Here is a 25,349-nt window from a genome sequence, read left to right as displayed (position 1 = left end):
GTAATTAATGACTGGAAATTGTCAGTTGAAGGTCAACAAATGAGACATACTGATGTACGGATTGTACTGAACACTATACTTGAAAGATTAACGAATCGACCGCGCTGTGATCTTATCCTGGTCCGAAGTCAGATTTCATGTCCATTAGTCCACGAAGGTCAGTCTTGATATACAGTCAATTCAAAAAATGTTGTCGTCGACCAACTCAAGGCTACGCGCCTGGACCGAAAGGAACTCTGGTTAGTAATCATTGAAGCCGAGTTGACTCCATAATTTTATCTGACTAGTTATGCCTTGTTTACAGCACGAACCTTCGTAAGCGAGCGGGAAGTGTTGAAGGAGACGTTTTTTAAATGCCTTCATATATTCGAAATTGTGAACTGAATCATAAGTACTTTGTTTTTGCTTCCTTAACCCCAAAGACATGCATTTGATGGATTGTTTCTTGCCTTTATTATCTTATTACTAGCGGGAACAATTTATTCAGAACGAATATTTAAACCGCTTTAGTGATTTTTACCCATATTCCTTTCGGTCCAGTCGCGTAGGCTTGAGCCGGTCGACGACAACGTTTTTTGAATTGACTGTATTTTCTTAATCATCGCTGGTAATTCAGTTCAACTGATTATAATACACCCAACAAAATTACTCGATTCTGATTGGATTAAGAGGAGAATAATTTTAAAAACCCCAAACCAAAAACTCCGTCTTGTACAATTCGTTATTTATAGAAAACTTTCAAAACATCTCTCATACCTATAAATTCCAAATCGTGCTCCAGATCGTGCAACTTCCTACACAAATCAAATCACTGTGTTCAACCCAAAATGACTGTTGGAACATTGGACAGCAACATATTTACCTCGCGATCTTTTACTAAATCAATAAAGGATTGAGGAAATTGAAGCATAGAACAAAATGAAAAGACCGAAGAATAAAGGCAAAATACAGACATGACAGGATCTGACTGAACTAGGAATAGATGAATAGATTAAATACTTGATAAAAAGTAGAAACTCAAAACGCTTGTAAATCGAAATGCAATTTTCCCTGTTAATCATGATGTTGGTACTGCGAGTCCCATACTTGATTTTTATTCCGCTATGGTATTGCTGGTACTGCCTTTTCCTGGTTCCTTTCCTATCTTAAGGGTAGGACGCAGCATGTTTGTCTGGATGGACATACCTCTGATGACCATGTGTTAAACTGTGGTGTTCCTCAAGGGTCAGTGCTCGGACCTATCCTTTATTCACTATACACCTCTCCACTGGGTGATGTCATGCGTTATCACGATATGAGTTATCATTTCTACGCTGATGACACGCAGGTTTATTTGTCGTTTCAGCCTTCAATACCTGGCCATATGGAAATGACGACTGAGAAATTCCAAGCTTGCTTGCACTCTATATCTAACTGCATGCTAATGAACAAACTCAAACTCAATGATGATAAATCTGAACTGTTAGTTTTAAGAGCAAGTCATCGTCCTAGTCATCAGTTAGGCTACCTTCTAATGGGTGATGAATACATCAAGCCATCTTCTAATGCTAAGAACATTGGTGTTGTTCTTGACGATACCATGTCAATGGACAGCCAAATGATGGCTGTATGTAAGTTATGTTTCTATCACATTAGATGTGTTTCTCGTATTAGGCGGTACTTGAGCCTTGAAGACACTAAACAACTTGTTCAGGCTTTTGTAATTTCTAGGATTGACTATTGTAATTCTCTGTTATTTGGCTTGCCTAATAATCTTCTAGATAGATTGCAGCATGTTCTTCATTCTGCTGCTAGACTTATTACTTTGACTAAAAAATATGATCATATTACTCCATCTTTACTTGAATTACATTGATTGCCTGTTGCGCAACGTATTATATTCAAGATAGCTCTTATTACATTCAAAGCTTTGAATAATTTAACACCATGTTATATTAGAGATCTGATTTCGCCTTATCAGCCGTCTCGTTCTCTTCGTTCTTCTACGAAGAATTTATTGCAAATTAACAAATATAATCTTAAGACATATGGCTATAGAGCCTTCTCAATTAATGCTCCACAAGTTTAGAATTCACTTCCCATTAATGTTAGAAATAGTCAATCTATTGAAGATTTTAAAAAGCGACTTAAGACTTATCTTTTTAGGTTAGCTTATTTTAATTAAGTTTAGATCTTATTTGAATCTAGTTTTTGATTAAATAGTTAGAAATAGTCAATCTATTAATGGTTTTAAAAAGCGACTTAAGACTTATCTTTTTAGGTTAGCTTATTTTAAGTATAGACCTTTTTAGAATTTAGTTTTTTGATTAAATAGTTGTCTATTAGTTTTTTGATCGTACTTGTAAACAGGGCTTTGAGCACAAGGAAAGGCGCTTTATAAATAATAAAGTTATTATTATTATTATTATTATTATTATTCCCAACACATACGCATAGCGTACGATAAAGAATTTGTGTATGAAGGGACGAACTGCGAGCACCAACTAACTAAGTATTTACATAGAGGGCGGAATTAAGGCGTACAAAAGCTCCTAAGGGACAAGACTAACAATGACGAAAATACTTAGACTGAAACGAGCAGAACAAAAGCTATAGAACACTTATAAACAAATCTAAGACAAAGAAAACTACACTAAAAACTCATTATAGGCTTTTCAGATCTAACACATGAGATGGCTTGGTTTTTACCAGTTGGAGATTGTATGTTGTCAATTTGTACTACTAAATGTCAAATAGTCCATGAAACAATCCATTGCATTCAAACAATGTGAAAACACTGTCAACAGTATAGAGCCACTCATTTTTTTCTTCTCTGCTCTGATATCAAGCTAAGTTTGAAGTCATTAGTCTAATGTCTTTGTGACGTAATAATTCGAATGAGCGCGCGAGTTGACGTCATGTGTTTGAAATCGGACAGATATTGAGTTTGTCGATCACGTGATTCATAGTATAGAGCAGAACAATTTGGAAACAACGCGTTACATAAAATGTAATGGAGAGAGAGGGGGAATATTTTGGCAAAGAAAGAAAGATAGGAAGGAAATAAGGAAATAATTAAAAAAGAACCATAGCTAGAAAGAAGAAAAAAAATCAACAACAACAAATACATGTAAACATGGCGCTGCTTGAAAGTACATGCGCACTTAAGATTCCGGGTTCGAGTCCCTAGTTGTTTGTTGGTTCTCTCCTGTGCTTCAAGGGTTTTTCTACAGGTTCTCTGGTTTTCTCCTCACTGGACAAAAATCAACTCTCAAATTCCAATTCGATGATGGAACGAGGGCCACCGCCTTCTTAACCACTGGCTATATTGAGTGCTACCCTCGTAAAACAAGGACGATAAAGGAACATCAAATAACATGCTATTCTCTTCAAAATACGAACCGAAAAATCACAAGAAACAAAGTAAATTTTAGAAACAAGTGTCCGGTTAGCTCAGTCGGTAGAGCATGGGACTCTTAATCCCAGGGTCGTGGGTTCGAGCCCCACATTGGGCGATTGGTATTCATTTTGTCAAAATATGATTCCCTTGGTTTTCTTTTAGTGATTTCTTTATTGAAGCTGAACCAGATATCGAAACGCATGGACTCTGCGTGCTACTGCTACTGCTACGTGTTAAGGTTCCTGGTCTTTCTTATTTTTCCATGGAAGGGAAGAAAAATCTGCTAAGCTTGGTTTTAAAGGGTTATTTATTCTTTCGCCGTCGGCATCCCCTGAAGCCCAGGGTATTTGTCTACGTCTATCAAAATACAAAGTTCAACGACCCCGCCAGGACTCGAACCGGGAATCCCCTGATTCGTAGTCAGATGCCTTATCCGTTGGGCCACGGGGCCTTTTCGATTGCTATCTGTTTAGTATTTGTAGAAAAATACTATAGAGTTCATATAATCTGTATAAACTACAGGTTTCAGTGTAGCATATGAAGTGGCGTGCAACACAAGAGAAAAGCATTGTGGGATATCTTTATTTTTTAGTAACTGAAGTCTCACGGCATTGCAGACAACAGATGAACTCGCCAGAAAATTTGAACTCTTGGAATTTAACAAAACTTTATGAGCTGATTTGTAATAAAACACACACAAAACATCGGGAAATATTTCTAAATTTACTGTTTTCTTAAATAAACGAATGCCCTACAAATGGCTTGAGTGACTTTTTTGTAATTATTATATCAGTTAAAAACCTAAAACACTCATTTTTAGATACTCTGGATACACGGGACTGGCGCGAGAACACAAGAGAAGGGTAGGAAACCATGACATGAAGAATGAAATGAAAATACCGCGAGTATTTGAGATATACTCTTATATGAAATGGCATTCACTGAACGCGCGCTAGAACTTGGTCTTGTCAAGAGGGATGCTATATAATTTAAATTCGTCGTCCATAGATTGATTACACCCTCCTACTATGAAATATAAGACAATGCTCTGTTTTATTAAAAGGAAAAACCAATATTTGTGAAGGCAGATTAAAATTATTAAGACCTCATAATGAAATAAAATTTCACTAAAACTTAATAAGGAAGTACAATGATTTTCAGACGCATCAAAAACAAAACACTTCAAAAAGATGTTATTAAGATGAATAATAAAACCAGCTGTGTATTTTTGGAATGGCAACAAACCTACAGGCAACACAACCTGACTACATCAGAAGATAGTTCCTACATCAAGTCCGATCAATAGCTGGACAGATTTTACATCATCAGGAATGAACGAGGAATGAAAACCTCCACAAACTATCTGTTGTTAAACTTGGCTGTAGCAGATCTTTTATTTGGTGTTTTTCTTGCTCCTGAATTCATTTTCCTGCCTTTCTTTCGTCAATACGTGCCAGATGGAGTTCTTGGTGACTGGTTGTGTAAACTAGTGTTAACAAGCAACATCGCATGGATGGCGTCCAGAGCTTCTATTTTCACCATGATTTGTTTATCAGTTGAACGATACTTTGCTGTTTGTCGTCCTCACACCTTCCGTCATCGTTTCTCGCCAAAGATCGTCAAAGTGCCCATTGTGGTGTCCTGGATATATGCTGTTGCTATGCTATCTCCCTTATTTGTTGATGTTCATTTTAGCAGAGACTATTTTCGCTGCTCCCTTAACGATTCGATTTTTAAAGCTTATATGTTGTATTCTTTGGTAGAAATGACTTGTGTTTTCACTCTGATGATAATTTTTACTGTCAAAATATTCATGTCCCTCTGATGCAAGCAGACAGTCGAACCTACAGGAGAACGAGAGATCACCGAGAGAAAGAAGAAAAAGAAAATCACATTGTGTGTTCTTGCTGTAGTTGCCACATTCGTGGTGTGCTGGAGCCCTGCTGCAATAAACTTTGTTTTAGCACTTGGGTCATCAATACAAATGGAATTAGCTAAAGCATCAGTTCTGGCGGCGTCTATCAATGCTGCTCTTGACCCGTATCTGTTTAGCTTCCAAAGTTCTAGATTTAAGGTTTTGGTCAAGAAGGCTCTTTGCTGTAGGAAAGAGTCTTCCGGGTAATTAATGAATGGAAAAAGTAATTGTAAGGTTAAGGTTAACAAATGAGACATACTGCTAGGCGGATTGTATTGGGCCACGAGGCCTTCAATGATTTTATACTTAATCATTAATAACATTGTCTTAACTCTATCATTGCCAACAACAACAACAACAACAACAACTTTATTTGCCGATCATATCGAGGAAAAGAGGGAAAAGATTTTATTTAGTGCAAGCATTCAAAGGCGTACAATACTTTCGCTGGTATTAAACGTTACGAAGTTGATAAAAGACCTGGGTAGAATTCAAATTGTAGTGCATTGTGGGGCTGTTTTAAGTAACATATGGGAAATCAACATAGCTGCCAAATTGAGGGTTTTTTAAATAAATTTTAAAATTATGATAATTTTGTCCAATTCCGCTCCTTAGACATTGATGTTATTCCCCATATGGTCTAGCGGTTAGGATTCCTGGTTTTCACCCAGGCGGCCCGGGTTCGACTCCCGGTATGGGAATGTTTTGCACTCGGAATATTTATTACATTATATTACATTGAAAATAAAGTTGATTCTGTCACACAATTTTGCATTTTTACTCTAATGGACAAGAATATTGTTACATTTTAATTTCATCTATCTACCTTCCTGGCGGGGATACTCACCACTATACTACCGGGGAATTACGTAACTACATTCTATTGCGCACCTATTTGGCTGCATTAAAAAAGTTCAAAAAAAAGGATAATTCCTCTCTCCGGCAGGGAATTGAACCCCGGTCTCCTGCGTGACAGGCGGGGATACTCACCCCTATAGACCAAATTCAAAACTCGCACCGATGTGAGGCTTAAGTTGTGAACGAAGGAATCTGGCGTGATTCGTGACTTTTGAATCACGCCGAATTACTTTGAGTCACGACAGATCCCTTTGTTCACAACTTAAGCCTCACATCGGTGCGAGTTTTGATTTTGTTCTATTCTACCGAGGAATTACTTAACTACATTCTATTGCGCACCTATTTAGTCCATTTTAGGATATATTCATATATCCTAAGGATATAGATAAGCACTGTTTATCTATTAGCGATGGCTTGCAAGCAGCTGCAACATCTTGCACATCTTTTCCTTTCTTTAACTTTACAAATCTAAACAATTTGGGTTTTCAGAGACTAATAAACAATCGTATGTTATTTCTTCCTATCTTCTAATAATCTAGTTGTCTATAACTTTGTAAATATTAATTTAACTTTTTCATTGATTTATGTTGTAATATTGTGTGTAAAACAATAGAAGTGTTAAAATTTGGCACATTATCTATTGATGTGTTCCAGCCATTAGAAGGGAGCTGAGTTTGGCTTGATGTATTAAATATCACTGTCTACTTTCTTGGCTGCACTTTCTACACGTAGATTTTAGCTTTCTGGCGTAACAGGGTACGGAATCTGGGTCAACAATCAGGAGGATTTGCCCACTGCCTTCAATCTGGCAAACCCTAGAATATAAATATGCCAAGATAAATTAGGTATAAATATGCTCTACCAAGGGTGAGAAAAAATTTTTTGCTTCCGAGAAATTCTAGAGTCATTGCAACCACGGATTGTGTTTACAACCTAGATAAGTTTACTTATTTGACAACCAACTCTGCTCTCGTTTCATTTGATTTTAAATTCAACCCACGGCACTTAAGCCAAAATTGGAGTTCTGTTTTCTTTGCTTTTTCAACTGGCTTTTGCAGATTTGCTCCAGGTATTTCAGATACTTCAAGCTTATAAATTCCAACATTCAATACAAAATTTGGAATTTTAATAAGCTCGATCTGAAGACAAAACAATCCCTGCAGTGCGTCCACAACTAAATAAAAAGCTGCCATTTAACTTGTACTTATCGCTCTGCACACAAAAACAAGATCTCCTGAGTCTAAGAGTCTAAGATCCATTTTTTCATGAAACTTAACTATAAAACTAGAGTATGAATCTTGGTCAGTGCGAAATATTCCAATGATGCACTTGTATCGCAACATCCGGGACCTCCCAGGATCTATCCTCGTTCGACGTCATCGCTCAGGAGCGCGCGCCATATTCGAAAAGGGTCTATTGTCAACCAAGTGGTACAGTCACATTTACATCAGAAAAAATCTGTCAAACATTTGGTCAGCTACGATTTCAAGCTCACGCGACCTCATGTGAGCCCATACAAATTATGTCTCAAAAACACGGTTTTTGGATCTTTTATCAAAATAATGACTATCTAGGCAAAAAACAGTATCCACGCCTGTCACGCGGGAGACCGGGGTTCAAAGAGGAAATATCCTTTTTTTTTTAAGAACTTTTTTAAAGTTAATACTACATGTGGTGGTAAAGCCCGCCGCCTTTACATGCTTATCTTACATCGCAAAGACTACCAGCCGCATCACCAAACGTCTGCGAAGAAACAACATACTGGTTTCCTTTGATACCGTACACAAGATAAAGGAGCAACTACGCCAACCTAAAGAACGTTTACCACCACTACAGCCTGAAGGTATTTATTTGATTAAATGCGACTGGGGCAAAGATTATGTTGGACAAACAGGACGAACCATTGATTACAGGATAAAAGAACACAAACGAGCGACTGGCAACAAACAATACTATTTATCTGCCGTAGCTAATCACGCCTTCGACCATCCTTACCACAACATCGATTTTAACAACATTCAAGTTCTCGGCAAGACCAACTCCTATTTTCCACAACTAATCAAAGAATTCATTGAAATTACAATAAGACCCAACAACTTTAACCGTGAAGACTCCTACAAGCTCAGCACTACCTAGAAACGACTTCTAAAAGATATCCATATCTGACAACAGCTGCTGGTCACCATGGTTACGCAACAGTAAACTACTATAAAAACTCTGCACTTTATTATCATACCTCATTCTGAAGAAGACTACCACAGCGTAGACGAAACGTGAAAAATGTTTTCAACACATCGTGCTTCAAACCGAAAAAAACCTCATGTATAACTTGTATAAAGTTAATACTTAACCGCAAAACGAGCAAATACATGCGCAATAGCATGTAGTTAAGTAATTCCTCGGTAGTAGAGTGGTGAGAGACCGGGGTTTAATTCCCCGGCGAGGAGAGGATATATTCTTTTTTGTCAGAACTTTTTAAAAGTTAATACTTAATCGAAAAAGGAGTGAATAGGTGCGCAATAGAATGTAGTTAAGTAATTCCTCGGTAGTAGAGTGGTGTGTATACCCGCCTGTCACGCGGGAGACCGGGATTCAATAGCGCAGCGCACTGATTCTAAAAATAGCTTAAAGTTTCGGACAAACATTGCATTCTGTTTAACCGCTACGAGGATTATACGAACCGATTTTATTATTTTTACTTAAAGTTATAATAATAACTCATGTAAACTAAGATCAACTGCGATCGGCTGTGAAAATTATCTGCTGAAAGTAAACTTATAAGTTTGTTTGTCCGAATTTCGCCTTTGTCTTCGTTTTTATGACGTCACGACTGCGCTGCGCTATTCCCTGCCGGGGAGAGGAAATATCCTATTAAATATATTAGATATATTAAAAATCCTGATAATAATAATACTTTATTTACCCACATAACGCCTACGAGCATTTAACATACTCGATTATAATGCGCACGTGCGAATATCGAAATATAAGGAGATCCTATATATAACCATAAGGATAATAAAACTAATGATAATAAATTGTATTAATTTTCTTATAATAATTTAAATCTAAGATGAGATATATGATTATAAAAAATCATAAATTATAAACAAAAAATCTAACGATATATAAATGGTATGAAATCTAATCTAATCTAATCGTATAATACTGTTAAAACTGTTAGCATTAAAAGCATTTCTAGCATAAGTTATTAATCAACCAGAAAATATAATTATGATGTATTATCAATTTGCTTTCGTGAAGATGAAGACAGACCATTTAATCATCTCATCAGAAATTGTACGAAATTTAATCATGAATTTGTTGAAAAAGCCTTGATTCCAATAAATCTTCAATTTAAAGGTGTTTTCAAATAACACTAGGCAAACAACTCGACACCCATCACGTTTCTCTAATTGTATTCACATCCAAACATGCCAAGGTTATTGTTGAGCAGCGTTTTCAATATACAAACTAATAAACTATGCGAGGTACCTGATCATCACTATCGTGTTGAATTGGTACACCCCAATTGCACAAAATCTTTTTTTAGATGAGATGGATTTTTAATATTATTTTTATCTGGAAAAATAATGTGCTTATCAGATCAGGGCAAACAATGTCGTCTTAAGAGAAAAAAAAGACGAATCCAAAAAGAATAAATAGACCTCAGTATTTCTATTATAGATGGATAAGAATCACGTGATCAGGATTCAATAAAGCTATGCTATCAGTTATGGTGAGTTGGCCATGGATTCAGGATGAGAGTCTCTTAGGCCTTTTATCGAGCCCCATTAAACAATTGCAACAGGCATTTTGGTCTATAGTTTTGATACAAATAAGTAAAAAGAAAAGGTCTATATAAGGGCCACCTCTTTGGCGAGCGAAAATGTTATTCGCACTCACTAATAAGTTTAAATCAGAAATATTATTTTCAGGTCTGGTTGAGAGTGTTAAGGATGCGGAATCAAATAATTCCCGTCCCGCCATAGTAGAACCCATTCCTGTCTTTTTAAATGATTTGCGAATTTTCCGAGGAGAATATTAGCACCTAGTATCACTTTCGTTTCTGTCAAGAAGGATGCTATAGTAATTTTAATGTAGATTGCTCGTCCATAGATTGATAACACCCTGCTGCTATGAGAAATGAGACAATGCCCTGCTTTATTAAAAGAAAAACCAATATTTATGAATGGCAGCTTTTAATTAATCTCTGTAATACGAATCCAATGAATTAGGATTTCATTAATACTTAAAAGAAAACGTTATTAAAATAATAATAAAACCAGCTGTGTATTTCTGGAATGGCAACAAACCTACAGGCAACACAACCTGACTACATAATAAGATAGTTCTATCTCAAGTCCCATCAATAGCTGTACAGATTTTGAAGTGAGCACATATCGGTGAAAGTTCAAACCCGAGGTCATGCCAGCTACAAAGGAAATCATTTTTTCTGTCGTGCTCTCTGCTGTTCTCGTCTTCAACATAACAGGAAATTCCCTCGTCATTTACATCATCAGGAATGAACGAGGAATAAAAACATCCACAAACTATCTGCTGTTAAACTTGGCTGTAGCAGATCTTTTATTTGGTATTTTTTTGCTCCTGAATTCACATTCCTTCCTTTCTTACAGCATCAGTTCTGGCGGCGTCAATCAATGCTGCTCTTGACCCGTATCTGTTTAGCTTCCAAAGTTCAAGATTTAAGGTTTTGGTCAAGAAGGTTCTTTGCTGTAGAAAAGAGTCTTCCGGGTAATCTATTACTGCTGGAAAAAGTAATTGTCATTTGAAGGTCAACAAATGAGACATACTGCTGGACGGATTGTACTGAACACTATGCTTGAAAGATTGACGAATCGACCGCGCTGTGATCTTATCCTGGTCCGAAGTCAGATTTCTTGTCCATTAGTCAACGAAGGTCAATCTTGATATATTATCTTAATCATCGCTGGTAATTCAGTTCAACTTATTATAATACACCCAACAAAATTACTCGATTCTGATTGGATAAGAGGAGTATTATTTTAAAAACCCCAAACAAAAACTCCGTCTTGTACAATTCGTTATTCACAGAAAACTTTCAAAACATCTCTCATACCTATAAATTCCAAATCGTGCTCGACATCGTGCAACTTCCTACACAAATCAAATCAGTGGTTTCAACTTAAAATGACTGTTGGAACATTGGACAGCAACATATTTACCTCGCGATCTTTTACTAAATCAATAAAGGATTGAGGAAATTGAAGGATAGAACAAAATGAAAAGACCGAAGAATAAAGGCAAAATACAGACATGACAGGATCTGACTGAACTAGGAATAGATTAATAGATTAAATACTTGATAAAAAGTAGAAACTCAAAACGCTTGTAAATCGAAATACAATTTTCCCTGTTAATCATGAGATGGCTTGGTTTTTACCTGTTGGAGCTTATATGTTGTCAATTTGTACTACTAAATGTCAAATAGTCCATGAAACAACCCATTGCATTAAAACAATGTGAAAACACTGTGAACAGTATAGAGCCGCTCATTTTGTTCTTCTCTGTTCTGATATCAAGCTAAGTTTGAAGTCATTAGTCTAATGTCTTTGTGACGTAATAATTGGAACGAGCGCGCGAGTTGACGTCATGTGTTTGAAATCGGACAAATATTGAGTTTGTCGAACACGTGATTCATAGTATAGAGCAGAACAATTTGGAAACAACGCGTTACATAAAATGTAATGGGGAGAGAGGGGGAATATTTTGGCAAAGAAAGAAAGATAGGAAGGAAATAAGGAAATAATTAAAGAAGAACCATAGCTAGAAAGAAGGAAAAAAATCAACAACAACAAATACATATAAACATGGCGCTGCTTGATAGCGCATGCGCACTTAAGATTCCGGGTTCGAGTCCCTAGTTGTTTGTTGGTTCTCTCCTGTGCTTCGAGGGCTTTTCTCCTGCTTCCCTGGTTTTCCTCCCTCTTAAATTCCAATTCGATGATGGAACGAGGGCCACCGGCTTCTTAACCGCTGGCTATATTGAGTGCTACCCTTGTAAGACAAGGACGATAAAGGAACATCAAATAACATGCTATTCTCTTCAAAATACGAACCGAAAAATCACAAGAAACAAAGTGAATTTTAGAAACAAGTGCCCGGTTAGCTAAGTCGGTAGAGCATGGGACTCTTAATCCCAGGGTCGTGGGTTCGAGCACCACATTGGGCGATTGGTATTCATTTTATCAAAATACGATTCCCTTGGTTTTCTTTTAGTGATTTCTTTATTGAAGCTGAACCAGATATCGAAACGCATGGACTCTGCGTGCTACTGCTACTGCTACGTGTTAAGGTTCCTGGTCTTTCTTATTTTTCCATGGAGGGGAGGAAAAATATGCTAACCTTGGTTTTAAAGGGTTATTTATTCTTTCGCCGTCGGCATTCCTGAAGCCCAGCAGGGTATTTGTCTGCGGCTATCAAAATCAAAATTTCAACGACCCCGCCAGGACTCGAACCTGGAATCCCCTGATTCGTAGTCAGATGCCTTCTCCATTGGGCCACGGGGCCATTTTGATGAATTAATATTTAGTAATGGTAGTAAATGATATAGAGTTCATATAATCTGTAAACTACAGGTTTGTAGCCCATGAAGTCACGTCAACACAAAAGAAAAAGCATTGTGGGATATCTTGATTTTTTAGTAACTGAAGTCTCACGGCATTGCACACAACATATAAACTCGCTAGAAACTTTGAACTCTTGGAATTTAAGGAAACTTTATGAGCTGATTTGGAATAAAACACACACACAAAACATCGTGAAATCATCCTAAATTTACTGTTTTCTTAAATAAACGAATGCCCTACAAATGTCTTGAGTGACTTTCTGTAATTATTAGATCAGTTAAAAACCTAAAACACTCATTTTTTTAGACACTCGATGCGCGGGACTGGCTCGAGAACACAAGAGAAGGGTAGGAAACCATGACGAGAAAATGAAATGAAAAAGCCGCGAGTATTTTAGAGATATTCTCATATGAAATGGCATTCACTGAACGCACGCTAGAACTTGGTCTTGTCAAGAGGGATGCTTTATAATTTAGATTTAGATTCGTCGTCCATAGATTGATTACACCCTTCTACTATGAAATATAAGACAATGCTCTGTTTTATCAAAAGGAAAAACCAATATTCGTGAAGGCAGAATAAAAATATTAAAACTCCATGATGAAATAAAATTTCATTAAAACTTAATAAGGAAGTACAATGATTTTTAGACGCATCAAAAACAAAACACTTCAAAACGTCGTTATCAAAATGAATAATAAAACCAGCTGTGTATTTTTGGAATGGGGACAATCCTACAGGCAACACAACCTGACTACATAAGAAGATGCCCACCTCAAGTCCCATCAATAGCTGCACTGGTTGAAGTGATCACATATAGGTTCAAGATCGAACCCGAAGTCATGGCAGCTGCATTAAATGAAATCATTTTTTCTGTCGTGCTCTCTGCTGTTCTCGTCTTCAACATAGCAGGAAACTCCCTCGTTATCTACATCATCAGGAATGAACGAGGAATGAAAACCTCCACAAACTATCTGCTGTTAAACTTGGCTGTAGCAGATCTTTTATTTGGTGTTTTTTTTGCTCCTGAGTATATAGTTCTGCCTTTGTTGGGTAGACCATCCTTGCCTGATGGAGTTCTTGGTGACTGGCTGTGTAAGCTAATTGGATTTGGTAACATCGGTTGGATGGCGTCCAGAACTTCTATTTTCACCATGATTTGTTTATCAGTTGAACGATACTTTGCTGTTTGTCGTCCTCACACCTTCCGTCAGCGTTTCTCGCCAAAGATCGTCAAAGTGCTCATTATGGTGTCCTGGATATATGCTGTTGTTATGGTATCTCCCTTAGTTGTCGATATTCATTTTAGCAGAGGCTATTTTCCCTGCGTCTTCAACAATTCAATTTTTAAAGTTTATTTATTGTATTCTTTGGTAGAAATCACTTGTTTCTTGTCTCTGATGATATTTTTTACTGTGAAAATATTCATTTCCCTCTGGTGCAAGCAGACAGTAGAACCTACAGGAGAACGAGACATCACCGAGAGAAGGAAGAAAAAGAAAGTCACATTGTGTGTTCTTGCTGTAGTTGTCACATTTGTGGTGTGCTGGAGCCCTGCTGCAATATACTTTGTTGTCGCACTTGGGTCATCATCAGCAATACAACTGGAATTAATTACAGCATCAATTCTGACGGCGTCTATCAATGCTGCTCTTGACCCGTATCTGTTTAGCTTCCAAAGTTCAAGATTTAAGGTTTTGGTCAAGAAAGTTCTTTGCTGTAGAAAAGAGTCTTCCGGGTAATTAATGACTGGAAATTGTCAGTTGAAGGTCAACAAATGAGACATACTGATGTACGGATTGTACTGAACACTATACTTGAAAGATTAACGAATCGACCGCGCTGTGATCTTATCCTGGTCCGAAGTCAGATTTCATGTCCATTAGTCCACGAAGGTCAGTCTTGATATACAGTCAATTCAAAAAATGTTGTCGTCGACCAACTCAAGGCTACGCGCCTGGACCGAAAGGAACTCTGGTTAGTAATCATTGAAGCCGAGTTGACTCCATAATTTTATCTGACTAGTTATGCCTTGTTTACAGCACGAACCTTCGTAAGCGAGCGGGAAGTGTTGAAGGAGACGTTTTTTAAATGCCTTCATATATTCGAAATTGTGAACTGAATCATAAGTACTTTGTTTTTGCTTCCTTAACCCCAAAGACATGCATTTGATGGATTGTTTCTTGCCTTTATTATCTTATTACTAGCGGGAACAATTTATTCAGAACGAATATTTAAACCGCTTTAGTGATTTTTACCCATATTCCTTTCGGTCCAGTCGCGTAGGCTTGAGCCGGTCGACGACAACGTTTTTTGAATTGACTGTATTTTCTTAATCATCGCTGGTAATTCAGTTCAACTGATTATAATACACCCAACAAAATTACTCGATTCTGATTGGATTAAGAGGAGAATAATTTTAAAAACCCCAAACCAAAAACTCCGTCTTGTACAATTCGTTATTTATAGAAAACTTTCAAAACATCTCTCATACCTATAAATTCCAAATCGTGCTCCAGATCGTGCAACTTCCTACACAAATCAAATCACTGTGTTCAACCCAAAATGACTGTTGGAACATTGGACAGCAACATATTTACCTCGCGATCTTTTACTAAATCAATAAAGGATTGAGGAAATTGAAGCATAGAACAAAATGAAAAGACCGAAGAATAAAGGCAAAATACAGACATGACAGGATCTGACTGAACTAGGAATAGATGAATAGATTAAATACTTGATAAAAAGTAGAAACTCAAAACGCTTGTAAATCGAAATGCAATTTTCCCTGTTAATCATGATGTTGGTACTGCGAGTCCCATACTTGATTTTTATTCCGCTATGGTATTGCTGGTACTGCCTTTTCCTGGTTCCTTTCCTATCTTAAGGGTAGGACGCAGCATGTTTGTCTGGATGGACATACCTCTGATGACCATGTGTTAAACTGTGGTGTTCCTCAAGGGTCAGTGCTCGGACCTATCCTTTATTCACTATACACCTCTCCACTGGGTGATGTCATGCGTTATCACGATATGAGTTATCATTTCTACGCTGATGACACGCAGGTTTATTTGTCGTTTCAGCCTTCAATACCTGGCCATATGGAAATGACGACTGAGAAATTCCAAGCTTGCTTGCACTCTATATCTAACTGCATGCTAATGAACAAACTCAAACTCAATGATGATAAATCTGAACTGTTAGTTTTAAGAGCAAGTCATCGTCCTAGTCATCAGTTAGGCTACCTTCTAATGGGTGATGAATACATCAAGCCATCTTCTAATGCTAAGAACATTGGTGTTGTTCTTGACGATACCATGTCAATGGACAGCCAAATGATGGCTGTATGTAAGTTATGTTTCTATCACATTAGATGTGTTTCTCGTATTAGGCGGTACTTGAGCCTTGAAGACACTAAACAACTTGTTCAGGCTTTTGTAATTTCTAGGATTGACTATTGTAATTCTCTGTTATTTGGCTTGCCTAATAATCTTCTAGATAGATTGCAGCATGTTCTTCATTCTGCTGCTAGACTTATTACTTTGACTAAAAAATATGATCATATTACTCCATCTTTACTTGAATTACATTGATTGCCTGTTGCGCAACGTATTATATTCAAGATAGCTCTTATTACATTCAAAGCTTTGAATAATTTAACACCATGTTATATTAGAGATCTGATTTCGCCTTATCAGCCGTCTCGTTCTCTTCGTTCTTCTACGAAGAATTTATTGCAAATTAACAAATATAATCTTAAGACATATGGCTATAGAGCCTTCTCAATTAATGCTCCACAAGTTTAGAATTCACTTCCCATTAATGTTAGAAATAGTCAATCTATTGAAGATTTTAAAAAGCGACTTAAGACTTATCTTTTTAGGTTAGCTTATTTTAATTAAGTTTAGATCTTATTTGAATCTAGTTTTTGATTAAATAGTTAGAAATAGTCAATCTATTAATGGTTTTAAAAAGCGACTTAAGACTTATCTTTTTAGGTTAGCTTATTTTAAGTATAGACCTTTTTAGAATTTAGTTTTTTGATTAAATAGTTGTCTATTAGTTTTTTGATCGTACTTGTAAACAGGGCTTTGAGCACAAGGAAAGGCGCTTTATAAATAATAAAGTTATTATTATTATTATTATTATTATTATTCCCAACACATACGCATAGCGTACGATAAAGAATTTGTGTATGAAGGGACGAACTGCGAGCACCAACTAACTAAGTATTTACATAGAGGGCGGAATTAAGGCGTACAAAAGCTCCTAAGGGACAAGACTAACAATGACGAAAATACTTAGACTGAAACGAGCAGAACAAAAGCTATAGAACACTTATAAACAAATCTAAGACAAAGAAAACTACACTAAAAACTCATTATAGGCTTTTCAGATCTAACACATGAGATGGCTTGGTTTTTACCAGTTGGAGATTGTATGTTGTCAATTTGTACTACTAAATGTCAAATAGTCCATGAAACAATCCATTGCATTCAAACAATGTGAAAACACTGTCAACAGTATAGAGCCACTCATTTTTTTCTTCTCTGCTCTGATATCAAGCTAAGTTTGAAGTCATTAGTCTAATGTCTTTGTGACGTAATAATTCGAATGAGCGCGCGAGTTGACGTCATGTGTTTGAAATCGGACAGATATTGAGTTTGTCGATCACGTGATTCATAGTATAGAGCAGAACAATTTGGAAACAACGCGTTACATAAAATGTAATGGAGAGAGAGGGGGAATATTTTGGCAAAGAAAGAAAGATAGGAAGGAAATAAGGAAATAATTAAAAAAGAACCATAGCTAGAAAGAAGAAAAAAAATCAACAACAAATACATGTAAACATGGCGCTGCTTGAAAGTACATGCGCACTTAAGATTCCGGGTTCGAGTCCCTAGTTGTTTGTTGGTTCTCTCCTGTGCTTCGAGGGTTCTCTTCTCTTCTCTCCATCCACAAAAAAAACAACTCTTAAATTCCAATTCGATGATGGAACGAGGGCCACCGGCTTCTTAACCACTGGCTATATTGAGTGCTACCCTCGTAAAACAAGGACGATAAAGGAACATCAAATAACATGCTATTCTCTTCAAAATACGAACCGAAAAATTACAAGAAACAAAGTAAATTTTAGAAAAAAGTGCCAGGTTATCTCAGTCGGTAGAGCATGGGACTCTTAATCCCAGGGTAGTGGGTTCGAGCACCACATTGGGCAATTGGTATTCATTTTGTCAAAATACGATTCCCTTGGTTTTCTTTTAGTGATTTCTTTATTGAAGCTGAACCAGATATCGAAACGCATGCACTCTGCATGCTACTGCTACTGCTACGTGTTAAGTTTCCTGGTCTTTCTTATTTTTCCATGGAGGGGAAGAAAAATATGCTAGCCTTGGCTTTAAATGGTTATTTATTCTTTCGCCGTCGACATTCCTGAAGCTCAGGGTATTTGTCTGCGTCTATCAAAATAAAAACGACCCCGTCAGGACTCGAACCTGGAATCCCCTGATTCGTAGTCAGATGCCTTATCCATTGGGCCACGGGGCCTTTTCGATTACTATGTGTTTAGTATTGGTAGTAAATAACATAGAGTTCATATATAATGGTAATTGAACTGAGTGGAGTGCAATTTGGTCTGAAATCAAACGCGCGATTACAAAATCGCACGACCGCGTAGCGGGAGTGCGATTTGTAATTGCAAGTTTGATTTCAGACCAAAATTGCACGACACGAAGTTCAATTACTACTTTATTATATCCATTTTGAAATCTTTTTTGAAAAAGACGTTTTTTCCAGTTAAACTGACATGACTTACAATCTAAAAGCAGTCGATTCAAACATGCTGCCAAGAGAACTTGTTTATACTGATCGAGCAATGATTCTCATTTTGAAAACCAACACTTTCAATCCAAAACTAAAATGAATTTATATCGGACCAAAAGGCATTACATGTATTAAGAATCATTTACTTACATTAAATAACAAGACAATCCTGCCCAAAAGGGTTGTAATGAACTGGCTGTTGTCCATATTACAGCCAATGCTCACTGCTTGTATTTTTACGATTTCTGTTCAACATGTTTAGATCACACTTGTGCCAACAAAACAGCAAAAATCAAAGGTTGTTTAGTCCTTCGGTTGTCCTTAAGAAGTCACGTAGCTCAGCAAAAATCTTCTTCTTAAGAAAAACTTCTTTTAATGACTGTATTTTCGATGTGTTGTTATGCTTTAAAGATTGAAAAGGAAACCACTTTCCACGATCAATCGCCAAGAAGTTACATTCAAAAGATGCCGATTGCATTTTCTCCCACTGCTTTTCGCTGTAATATCTTCAACTTACTTAAGCAGTTACTTTACAAAGATGCTTTTGACGATTTTAAGTGATCAGTTGGTCTTTTTAAGTCCTTTTTACGGCTTTTTAAGTCTTTTTTTAAGACTTTTGACGGTAAAATCGTTCTTCAGAAATTTTTTTTTGAGCCGTGGCTCTTTTTTTTCGCAAGAAGCGGTGAGCTCAACACTCAGATGGATTCCTTACTATAATTGGCTAGAAAATGACATGTCTCTCTTGTGATTGGTTCATATCAGTTGATGTGCAAAATCGTGCAATTTAGAGCTCAAAATCGTGCAATTTATGCTGAAATCACTGCTGCAGGGAACCAATCAGATTGCAGGATTTGCTTGTGATTTCAAATGGATGTAATAAAATCTCTAAACTACAGGTTTGTAGCCCATGAAGTCACGTGCAACACAAGAGAAAAGCATTGTGGGACATCTTGATTTTTTAGTAACTGAAGTCTCACGGCATTGCACACAACAGATAAACTCGCCAGAAAATTTGAACTCTTGGAATTTAAGAAAACGTTATGAGCTGATTAGGATTAATCGGGGGCGGGACTGGCCGGAGAACGCAAGAGAAGGGTAGGAAAACATGAAATGAAGAATGAAATGAAAATGCTGTGAGTATTTGAGATATATTCTCATATAAAATGGCATTCACTGAACGCGCGCTAGAACTTAAAATCCGTCAAGAGGGATGATATATAATTTGAATTTAGATTGGTCGTCCATAGATTGATTACACCCTGCTTCTATATATGAAAAATAAGTCAATGCTCTCTTTTTAATAAAAGGAAAAACCAATATTTGTGAAGGCAGATGAAAATCTCTGTAATATTAAACTCTCATAATGAAATGGGATTTCATTAAAACTTAATAAAGAATAACAATGATTTTTAGACGGATCAAAAACAAAACACTTCAAAAAGACGTTATTAAAATAATATTAAAACCAGCTGTGTATTTTTGGAATGGGAACAATCCTACAGGCAACAGAACCTGACTACATAAGAAGATGTCCACTTCAAGTCCGATCAATAGCTGCACTGGTTGAAGTGATCACATATCAGTTCAAGATCAAACCCGAAGTCATGCCAACTGCTTTAAAGGAAATCATTTTTTCTGTCGTGCTCTCTGCTGTTCTCGTCTTTAACATAGCAGGAAACTCCCTCGTTATCTACATCATCAGGAATGAACGAGGAATGAAAACCTCCACAAACTATCTGCTGTTAAACTTGGCTGTTGCAGATCTTTTATTTGGTGTTTTTCTTGCTCCTGAGCATATAGTTCTGCCTTTGTTGGGTAGACCATCCTTGCCTGATGGAGTTCTTGGTGACTGGCTGTGTAAGCTAATTGGATTTGGTAACATCGGTTGGGTGGCGTCCAGAGCTTCTATTTTCACCATGGTTTGTTTATCAGTTGAACGATACTTTGCTGTTTGTCGTCCTCACACCTTCCGTCAGCGCTTCTCGCCGAAGATCGTCAAAGGGCTCATTGTGGTGTCCTGGATATATGCTGTTGTTATGCTATCTCCCTTACTTGTTGATGCTCATTTTAGCAGAAAATATTTTGGTTGCTCCCTTAATGATTCGATTTTCAAAGGTTATATGTTGTATTCTTTGGTAGAAACAACTTGTGTCTTGTCTCTGATGGTATTTTCTACTGTGAAAATATTCATTTCCCTCTGGTGCAAGCAGACAGTCGAACCTACAGGAGAACGAGAGATCACCGAGAGAAAGAAGAAAAAGAAAATCACATTGTGTGTTCTTGCTGTAGTTGCCACATTCGTGGTGTGCTGGAGCCCTGCTGCAATAAACTTTGTTTTAGCACTTGGGTCATCAATACAAATGGAATTAGCTAAAGCATCAGTTCTGGCGGCGTCTATCAATGCTGCTCTTGACCCGTATCTGTTTAGCTTCCAAAGTTCAAGATTTAAGGTTTTGGTCAAGAAGGCTCTTTGCTGTAGGAAAGAGTCTTCCGGGTAATTAATGAATGGAAAAAGTAATTGTAAGGTTAAGGTTAACAAATGAGACATACTGCTAGGCGGATTGTACTATGCTTGAAATAGAGAATAAGAGAAAAATATCAAATGCCCTTGGCGGGAATCGATTGACGAATCGACCGCGATGTGATCTAATCAATCCTGGTCCGAAGTCAGATGCCTTGTCCATTAGTCCATGCACAGGCAGCCCAGACGATTTCTTCCACCATAAATCCACTTCTGACTCTGAATAACCCTTGTGATCACCGCCATAGACACCTCTACGCTCGAATTGTATGATGGTTAGACCCTAGTAGTGTAGCGTCCATTTTGGCAAACAAACTCAAAGGTACCTTGACGAAAAATTAAAATATCCGACCCCGCCAGGACTCGAACCTGGAATCCCCTGATTCGTAGTCAGATGCCTTATCCATTGGGCCACGAGGCCTTCAATGATTTTATACTTAATCATTAATAACATTGTCTTAACTCTATCATTGCCAACAACAACAACAACAACAACAACTTTATTTGCCGATCATATCGAGGAAAAGAGGGAAAAGATTTTATTTAGTGCAAGCATTCAAAGGCGTACAATACTTTCGCTGGTATTAAACGTTACGAAGTTGATAAAAGACCTGGGTAGAATTTGAATTGTAGTGCATTGTGGGGCTGTTTTAATTAAGGGACATATGGGGCATACACATAGCTACCAATTTGAGGGTTTTTTGATACATCTTAGAATTATGGTCATTTTGCCCAATTCCGCTCCTAAAATTGTCATGTGATTTCCCATATGGTCTAGCGGTTAGGATTCCTGGTTTTCACCCAGGTGGCCCGGGTTCGACTCCCGGTATGGGAATGTTTTGCTTATCGGAATATTACATAATATTACTCTGAAAATAAAATTAATTCTGTCCCACATTTTTGCATTTTACTCTAATGGACAAGAACATTGTTTCTCTACGTTTACATCTGGGTCTACCTTCCTGGCATTTCGAAGTGTTTGGGTCCCGTTTCCCTCTCCCATTTTCGGTGAAAATTCCTCCTTCGTTGCCATTTCTTTGATATTTCTATTTCCATGGTATCTTTGCCTTCATTAACCTCAGACGTTTTGATGGCAACAGAGAACCTGTGCTCTCGTTTATATTTAACAAATAAAACAGTTTTTTCCGTGCTCCGTTCAGTAATAAAGCACGCAGGAAGTGACGTAAACACGAAAGAAGTGTAAGGAGAAACGCGAGCCGGTCTCTCACTTCTTGAGTGCTTACAGCGCTTCCTAAACGCTTTATTAATGAATGGAGCACGGAAAAAGCTGTTTTATTCGTTTTATTATATAGCAACTTTTTTTTTTTTTTTTTTTTCGTTGGTATTGAATTTATTTACGTAAAAAAAAAGACAAACGCAGGATCCCGGTTAGCTCCCGGTTTTTTTAAAGAAGACTAAGCAACGGACGAAAAGAGCATCTTGAACCATCTGAGGGGTCAAGGGTCAAGATTGATGGCGTGAGAATAGCAAAAGATGAACAAAAAGCCATATTTCAATCGCTTTCAAAAGATTGATACAGCGACCCCACCAGGACTCGAACCTGGAATCCTCTGATCCGAAGTCAGATGCCTTATCCATTAGGCCACGAGGTCTTACTCTTTAAAATATGTATTTGAACAAGCGAATGATCTATGATCTGTTCCACATTCGACCGTTATAGTCTGGATAGATGAATAATTTACCCGACATGAATATTATCGGGGGCTTCCATATCGAATCATTGTGAGACAAGTTGCAGAAGGGGTGTTACATCAGGCAGTCTCTCAAAATCGACCGTTACCGTGCGCAATCCATTCAAAAAGCCTTCGAGTTCTTAGAACTTGATTCTAATTGATTGTGGAAACGCTGATTTGGAAATATTTTTCTGTTGGTATGTTGTTGTTACTGATTTTGTTGTTACTGCTGCTGCTGCTGATATTATTGTTCTTGTTGTTGTTGTTGTCGCCAAACGAGATGCCTTTACCAAAGATGAGCCACATATATCAATAAGCACTCAACTACTCACCTAAGGATGCCTTTACACGGTACCGGGCGTATTTTTAACCGTTCGAAACGTCGCACGTATCGATGGTTGCAACTATTCCCAAGAGAATTCCTTGATAACCGTTTATCTGCAGCTCCCAAAACGAAAATTTTGCCGCCCCCGACCCCGCCTCCCCCAGGACTACAACCTGCAATCCCCTGATTCGTAGTCAGATGCCTTATCCACGTGACCACTTAACTTTATCATTGCCAATTATTTCGCAGATGAGAGGGAAAGGCTTTTATCTATTCCAAACTTTCAAAGGTGTAGAATACTTTCGCTGGTATTAAACGTTACGAGTTTGATTTTAAAAAATGGGTAAAAATTATGTAATGCATTGTGGGGCTGTTTTAAGTAACATATGGGAAATCAACCTGGCTGCCAAATTGAGGGTTTTTGAAATAAATTTTAAAATTATGATAATTTTGTCCAATTCCGCACCTTAAAAAAGCATGTGATTTCCCATATGGTCTAGCGGTTAGGATTCCTGGTTTTCACCCAGGCGGCCCGGGTTCGATTCCCGGTATGGGAATGTTTTGCATTCGCTTCAGTGATTTGTACCCATATTCCTTTCGGTCCAGTCGCGTAGGCTTGAGTTGGTCGACGACAACATTTTTTGAATTGACTGTAATTTCTTTGTTAGCGATCGCGCACAGGAAGATACATACATATGGATACAACTCAAACAAACAAACGTATTCTCAAGAGAATGACAAGTTGTCTGTATTAAGTGTCATGAAAAAATTGCATTTCTTGGTACCTGTCGACTGGTTTTGATATGCGAGAAATGAGAATGTGCAGCGATTAGTAGAAGAAGGAACTCACAAGCTGCAAATGACGAAACTGTCTTAAGAAGAGGAATGTCTTGTCGTATTACCAAAAGAGGTTAGTTAATCTTATTTTGATTGCCTTACCACCGATTTGTCTGTCACAAATTAAGAATAGTTTTATATTACGGTTGAAGGAAAATTCAGGCTAATCCTCCGGGTCTAAGTACCTCACAACTGACGACCTTCAAGATAATTGTAAGTTAACAATGTGACTACATGGCCACTAAAATTAGCTCAAGGCGTAGCCATTTTATGAAACTGCCTCACGATATATGAATATTTTTTTGTTAATTAGATCACCACGTAATCATGTAGAGGACCACATTTAGAGAAAGAGGTTCACGTCAAGTCAGTTGTGAAGTTCTCGCACAGAGTCAAACTCAAAACTCACAGGTCCAGTGTACTCGGCCAACGTGTTCCACCTGCAAAAAATGAGATGTTTAAGACCCCTTATCCATTGGGCCACAGGGCCGCCATTGTATGTAAAAAAACTTCATACCATTGAATGGACAAAAGCATCATTGCTAGCTATTTTGCAGAATTAGATTTGGAAAATGTTAAACGCTCTGGTAATGCACAGCTGTCTGACAGCGTGGTTAGTACGGCATGGGTAAATTGCAATTGGTTGCCATGCATGATAAAGCATTTCCATTGCCTTTCCATTACATTAGTATATCTTTCTTTTTGATGTCTGTCCATCGATGTTTTCAAGAAGAATATGCAACGGAATAAAGGAGCATGTTGAACCATCTCAATTGACAAGGGTCAAGATCGATGGCATGAAAATGGTAGAAGATTGACTTTCCTGTTCAAGGAGACGATCGATGAGGGCAAACAAAAAGTCGTATTTCAGCCAAAAGAGCTGTATGATCGACCCCGGCAGGACTCGAACCTGGAATCCCCTGATCCGAAGTAAGATGCCTTATCCATTAGGCCACAAGGTCTTACACGTTAAACTGATTGCGTTGAACAAGAGAAATATATTTTCTTTATTCAAGTTGTGTTCCCCATTTGCACCGTTACAGTCTGGGGCGTTGAATAATTTACGCGAAATGAAATATTATCGCGGGCTTCCATAACAAATCATTGTGAGACAAGTTGCTGTATTACATCAGACAATCTCTCAAAGTCGATCGTTGAACTTAATTTTGATTCTACTTCATCGCGAAAACGTTGCAAAAAGATTCAGTTTTTGTCGCTGCTGCTGTTGTTGCCAAACGAGATGTCTTTACCGAAGAAGAGCCACACATATCGATACGCACTCTGCTACCCTATAAGAGGGTAAACTTTACACCGTAAAAAGATGAAAAAACTTATTGACGTTTCGGACGCTAGTCCTTCGTCGGAGTAAAAAGCACGATTACACGG

General features: G+C 37.5%; 2 protein-coding genes and 10 non-coding genes across 12 annotated transcripts; 7 read left to right on the top strand and 5 right to left on the bottom strand.

Moving 5' to 3' along the window:
* The first annotated feature begins 3,421 nt into the window (after positions 1 to 3,421).
* Trnak-cuu (transfer RNA lysine (anticodon CUU)) lies at positions 3,422 to 3,494 on the top strand. Its single transcript has one exon. It is a non-coding gene; the product is annotated as a tRNA-Lys (tRNA).
* A 263-nt stretch (positions 3,495 to 3,757) lies between these two features.
* Trnar-acg (transfer RNA arginine (anticodon ACG)) lies at positions 3,758 to 3,830 on the bottom strand. The gene has a single exon. It is a non-coding gene; the product is annotated as a tRNA-Arg (tRNA).
* Positions 3,831 to 5,922: 2,092 nt separating this feature from the next.
* Trnae-uuc (transfer RNA glutamic acid (anticodon UUC)) lies at positions 5,923 to 5,995 on the top strand. Its single transcript has one exon. It is a non-coding gene; the product is annotated as a tRNA-Glu (tRNA).
* Positions 5,996 to 12,293: 6,298 nt separating this feature from the next.
* On the top strand, positions 12,294 to 12,366 carry Trnak-cuu (transfer RNA lysine (anticodon CUU)). The gene has a single exon. It is a non-coding gene; the product is annotated as a tRNA-Lys (tRNA).
* Positions 12,367 to 12,631: 265 nt separating this feature from the next.
* Positions 12,632 to 12,704, bottom strand: Trnar-acg (transfer RNA arginine (anticodon ACG)). Its single transcript has one exon. It is a non-coding gene; the product is annotated as a tRNA-Arg (tRNA).
* A 781-nt stretch (positions 12,705 to 13,485) lies between these two features.
* On the top strand, positions 13,486 to 14,505 carry LOC116294991 (allatostatin-A receptor-like). The gene has a single exon (XM_031702694.1). The coding sequence runs from the start codon at positions 13,486 to 13,488 to the stop codon at positions 14,503 to 14,505; it is 1,020 nt and encodes a 339-aa protein (XP_031558554.1).
* A 3,732-nt stretch (positions 14,506 to 18,237) lies between these two features.
* Positions 18,238 to 18,310, bottom strand: Trnar-acg (transfer RNA arginine (anticodon ACG)). Its single transcript has one exon. It is a non-coding gene; the product is annotated as a tRNA-Arg (tRNA).
* Positions 18,311 to 20,070: 1,760 nt separating this feature from the next.
* On the top strand, positions 20,071 to 21,084 carry LOC116289697 (somatostatin receptor type 5-like). The gene has a single exon (XM_031696651.1). It carries the CDS (start codon positions 20,071 to 20,073, stop codon positions 21,082 to 21,084), a length of 1,014 nt encoding a protein of 337 aa, XP_031552511.1.
* A 371-nt stretch (positions 21,085 to 21,455) lies between these two features.
* Trnar-acg (transfer RNA arginine (anticodon ACG)) lies at positions 21,456 to 21,528 on the bottom strand. The gene has a single exon. It is a non-coding gene; the product is annotated as a tRNA-Arg (tRNA).
* A 342-nt stretch (positions 21,529 to 21,870) lies between these two features.
* Positions 21,871 to 21,942, top strand: Trnae-uuc (transfer RNA glutamic acid (anticodon UUC)). The gene has a single exon. It is a non-coding gene; the product is annotated as a tRNA-Glu (tRNA).
* Positions 21,943 to 22,647: 705 nt separating this feature from the next.
* Trnar-ucg (transfer RNA arginine (anticodon UCG)) lies at positions 22,648 to 22,720 on the bottom strand. Its single transcript has one exon. It is a non-coding gene; the product is annotated as a tRNA-Arg (tRNA).
* Positions 22,721 to 23,611: 891 nt separating this feature from the next.
* Trnae-uuc (transfer RNA glutamic acid (anticodon UUC)) lies at positions 23,612 to 23,683 on the top strand. Its single transcript has one exon. It is a non-coding gene; the product is annotated as a tRNA-Glu (tRNA).
* Positions 23,684 to 25,349: the final 1,666 nt, after the last annotated feature.

The sequence above is a fragment of the Actinia tenebrosa genome, unplaced genomic scaffold (assembly GCF_029948245.1).
Source record: "Actinia tenebrosa isolate PJP-AT-01 unplaced genomic scaffold, QUT_ActTen_1.0 PGA_scaffold4__44_contigs__length_22323623, whole genome shotgun sequence".
In the NCBI taxonomy this organism is placed as follows: Eukaryota; Metazoa; Cnidaria; class Anthozoa; order Actiniaria; family Actiniidae; genus Actinia; species Actinia tenebrosa.
This window is presented reverse-complemented; position numbering and strand designations above follow the sequence as displayed.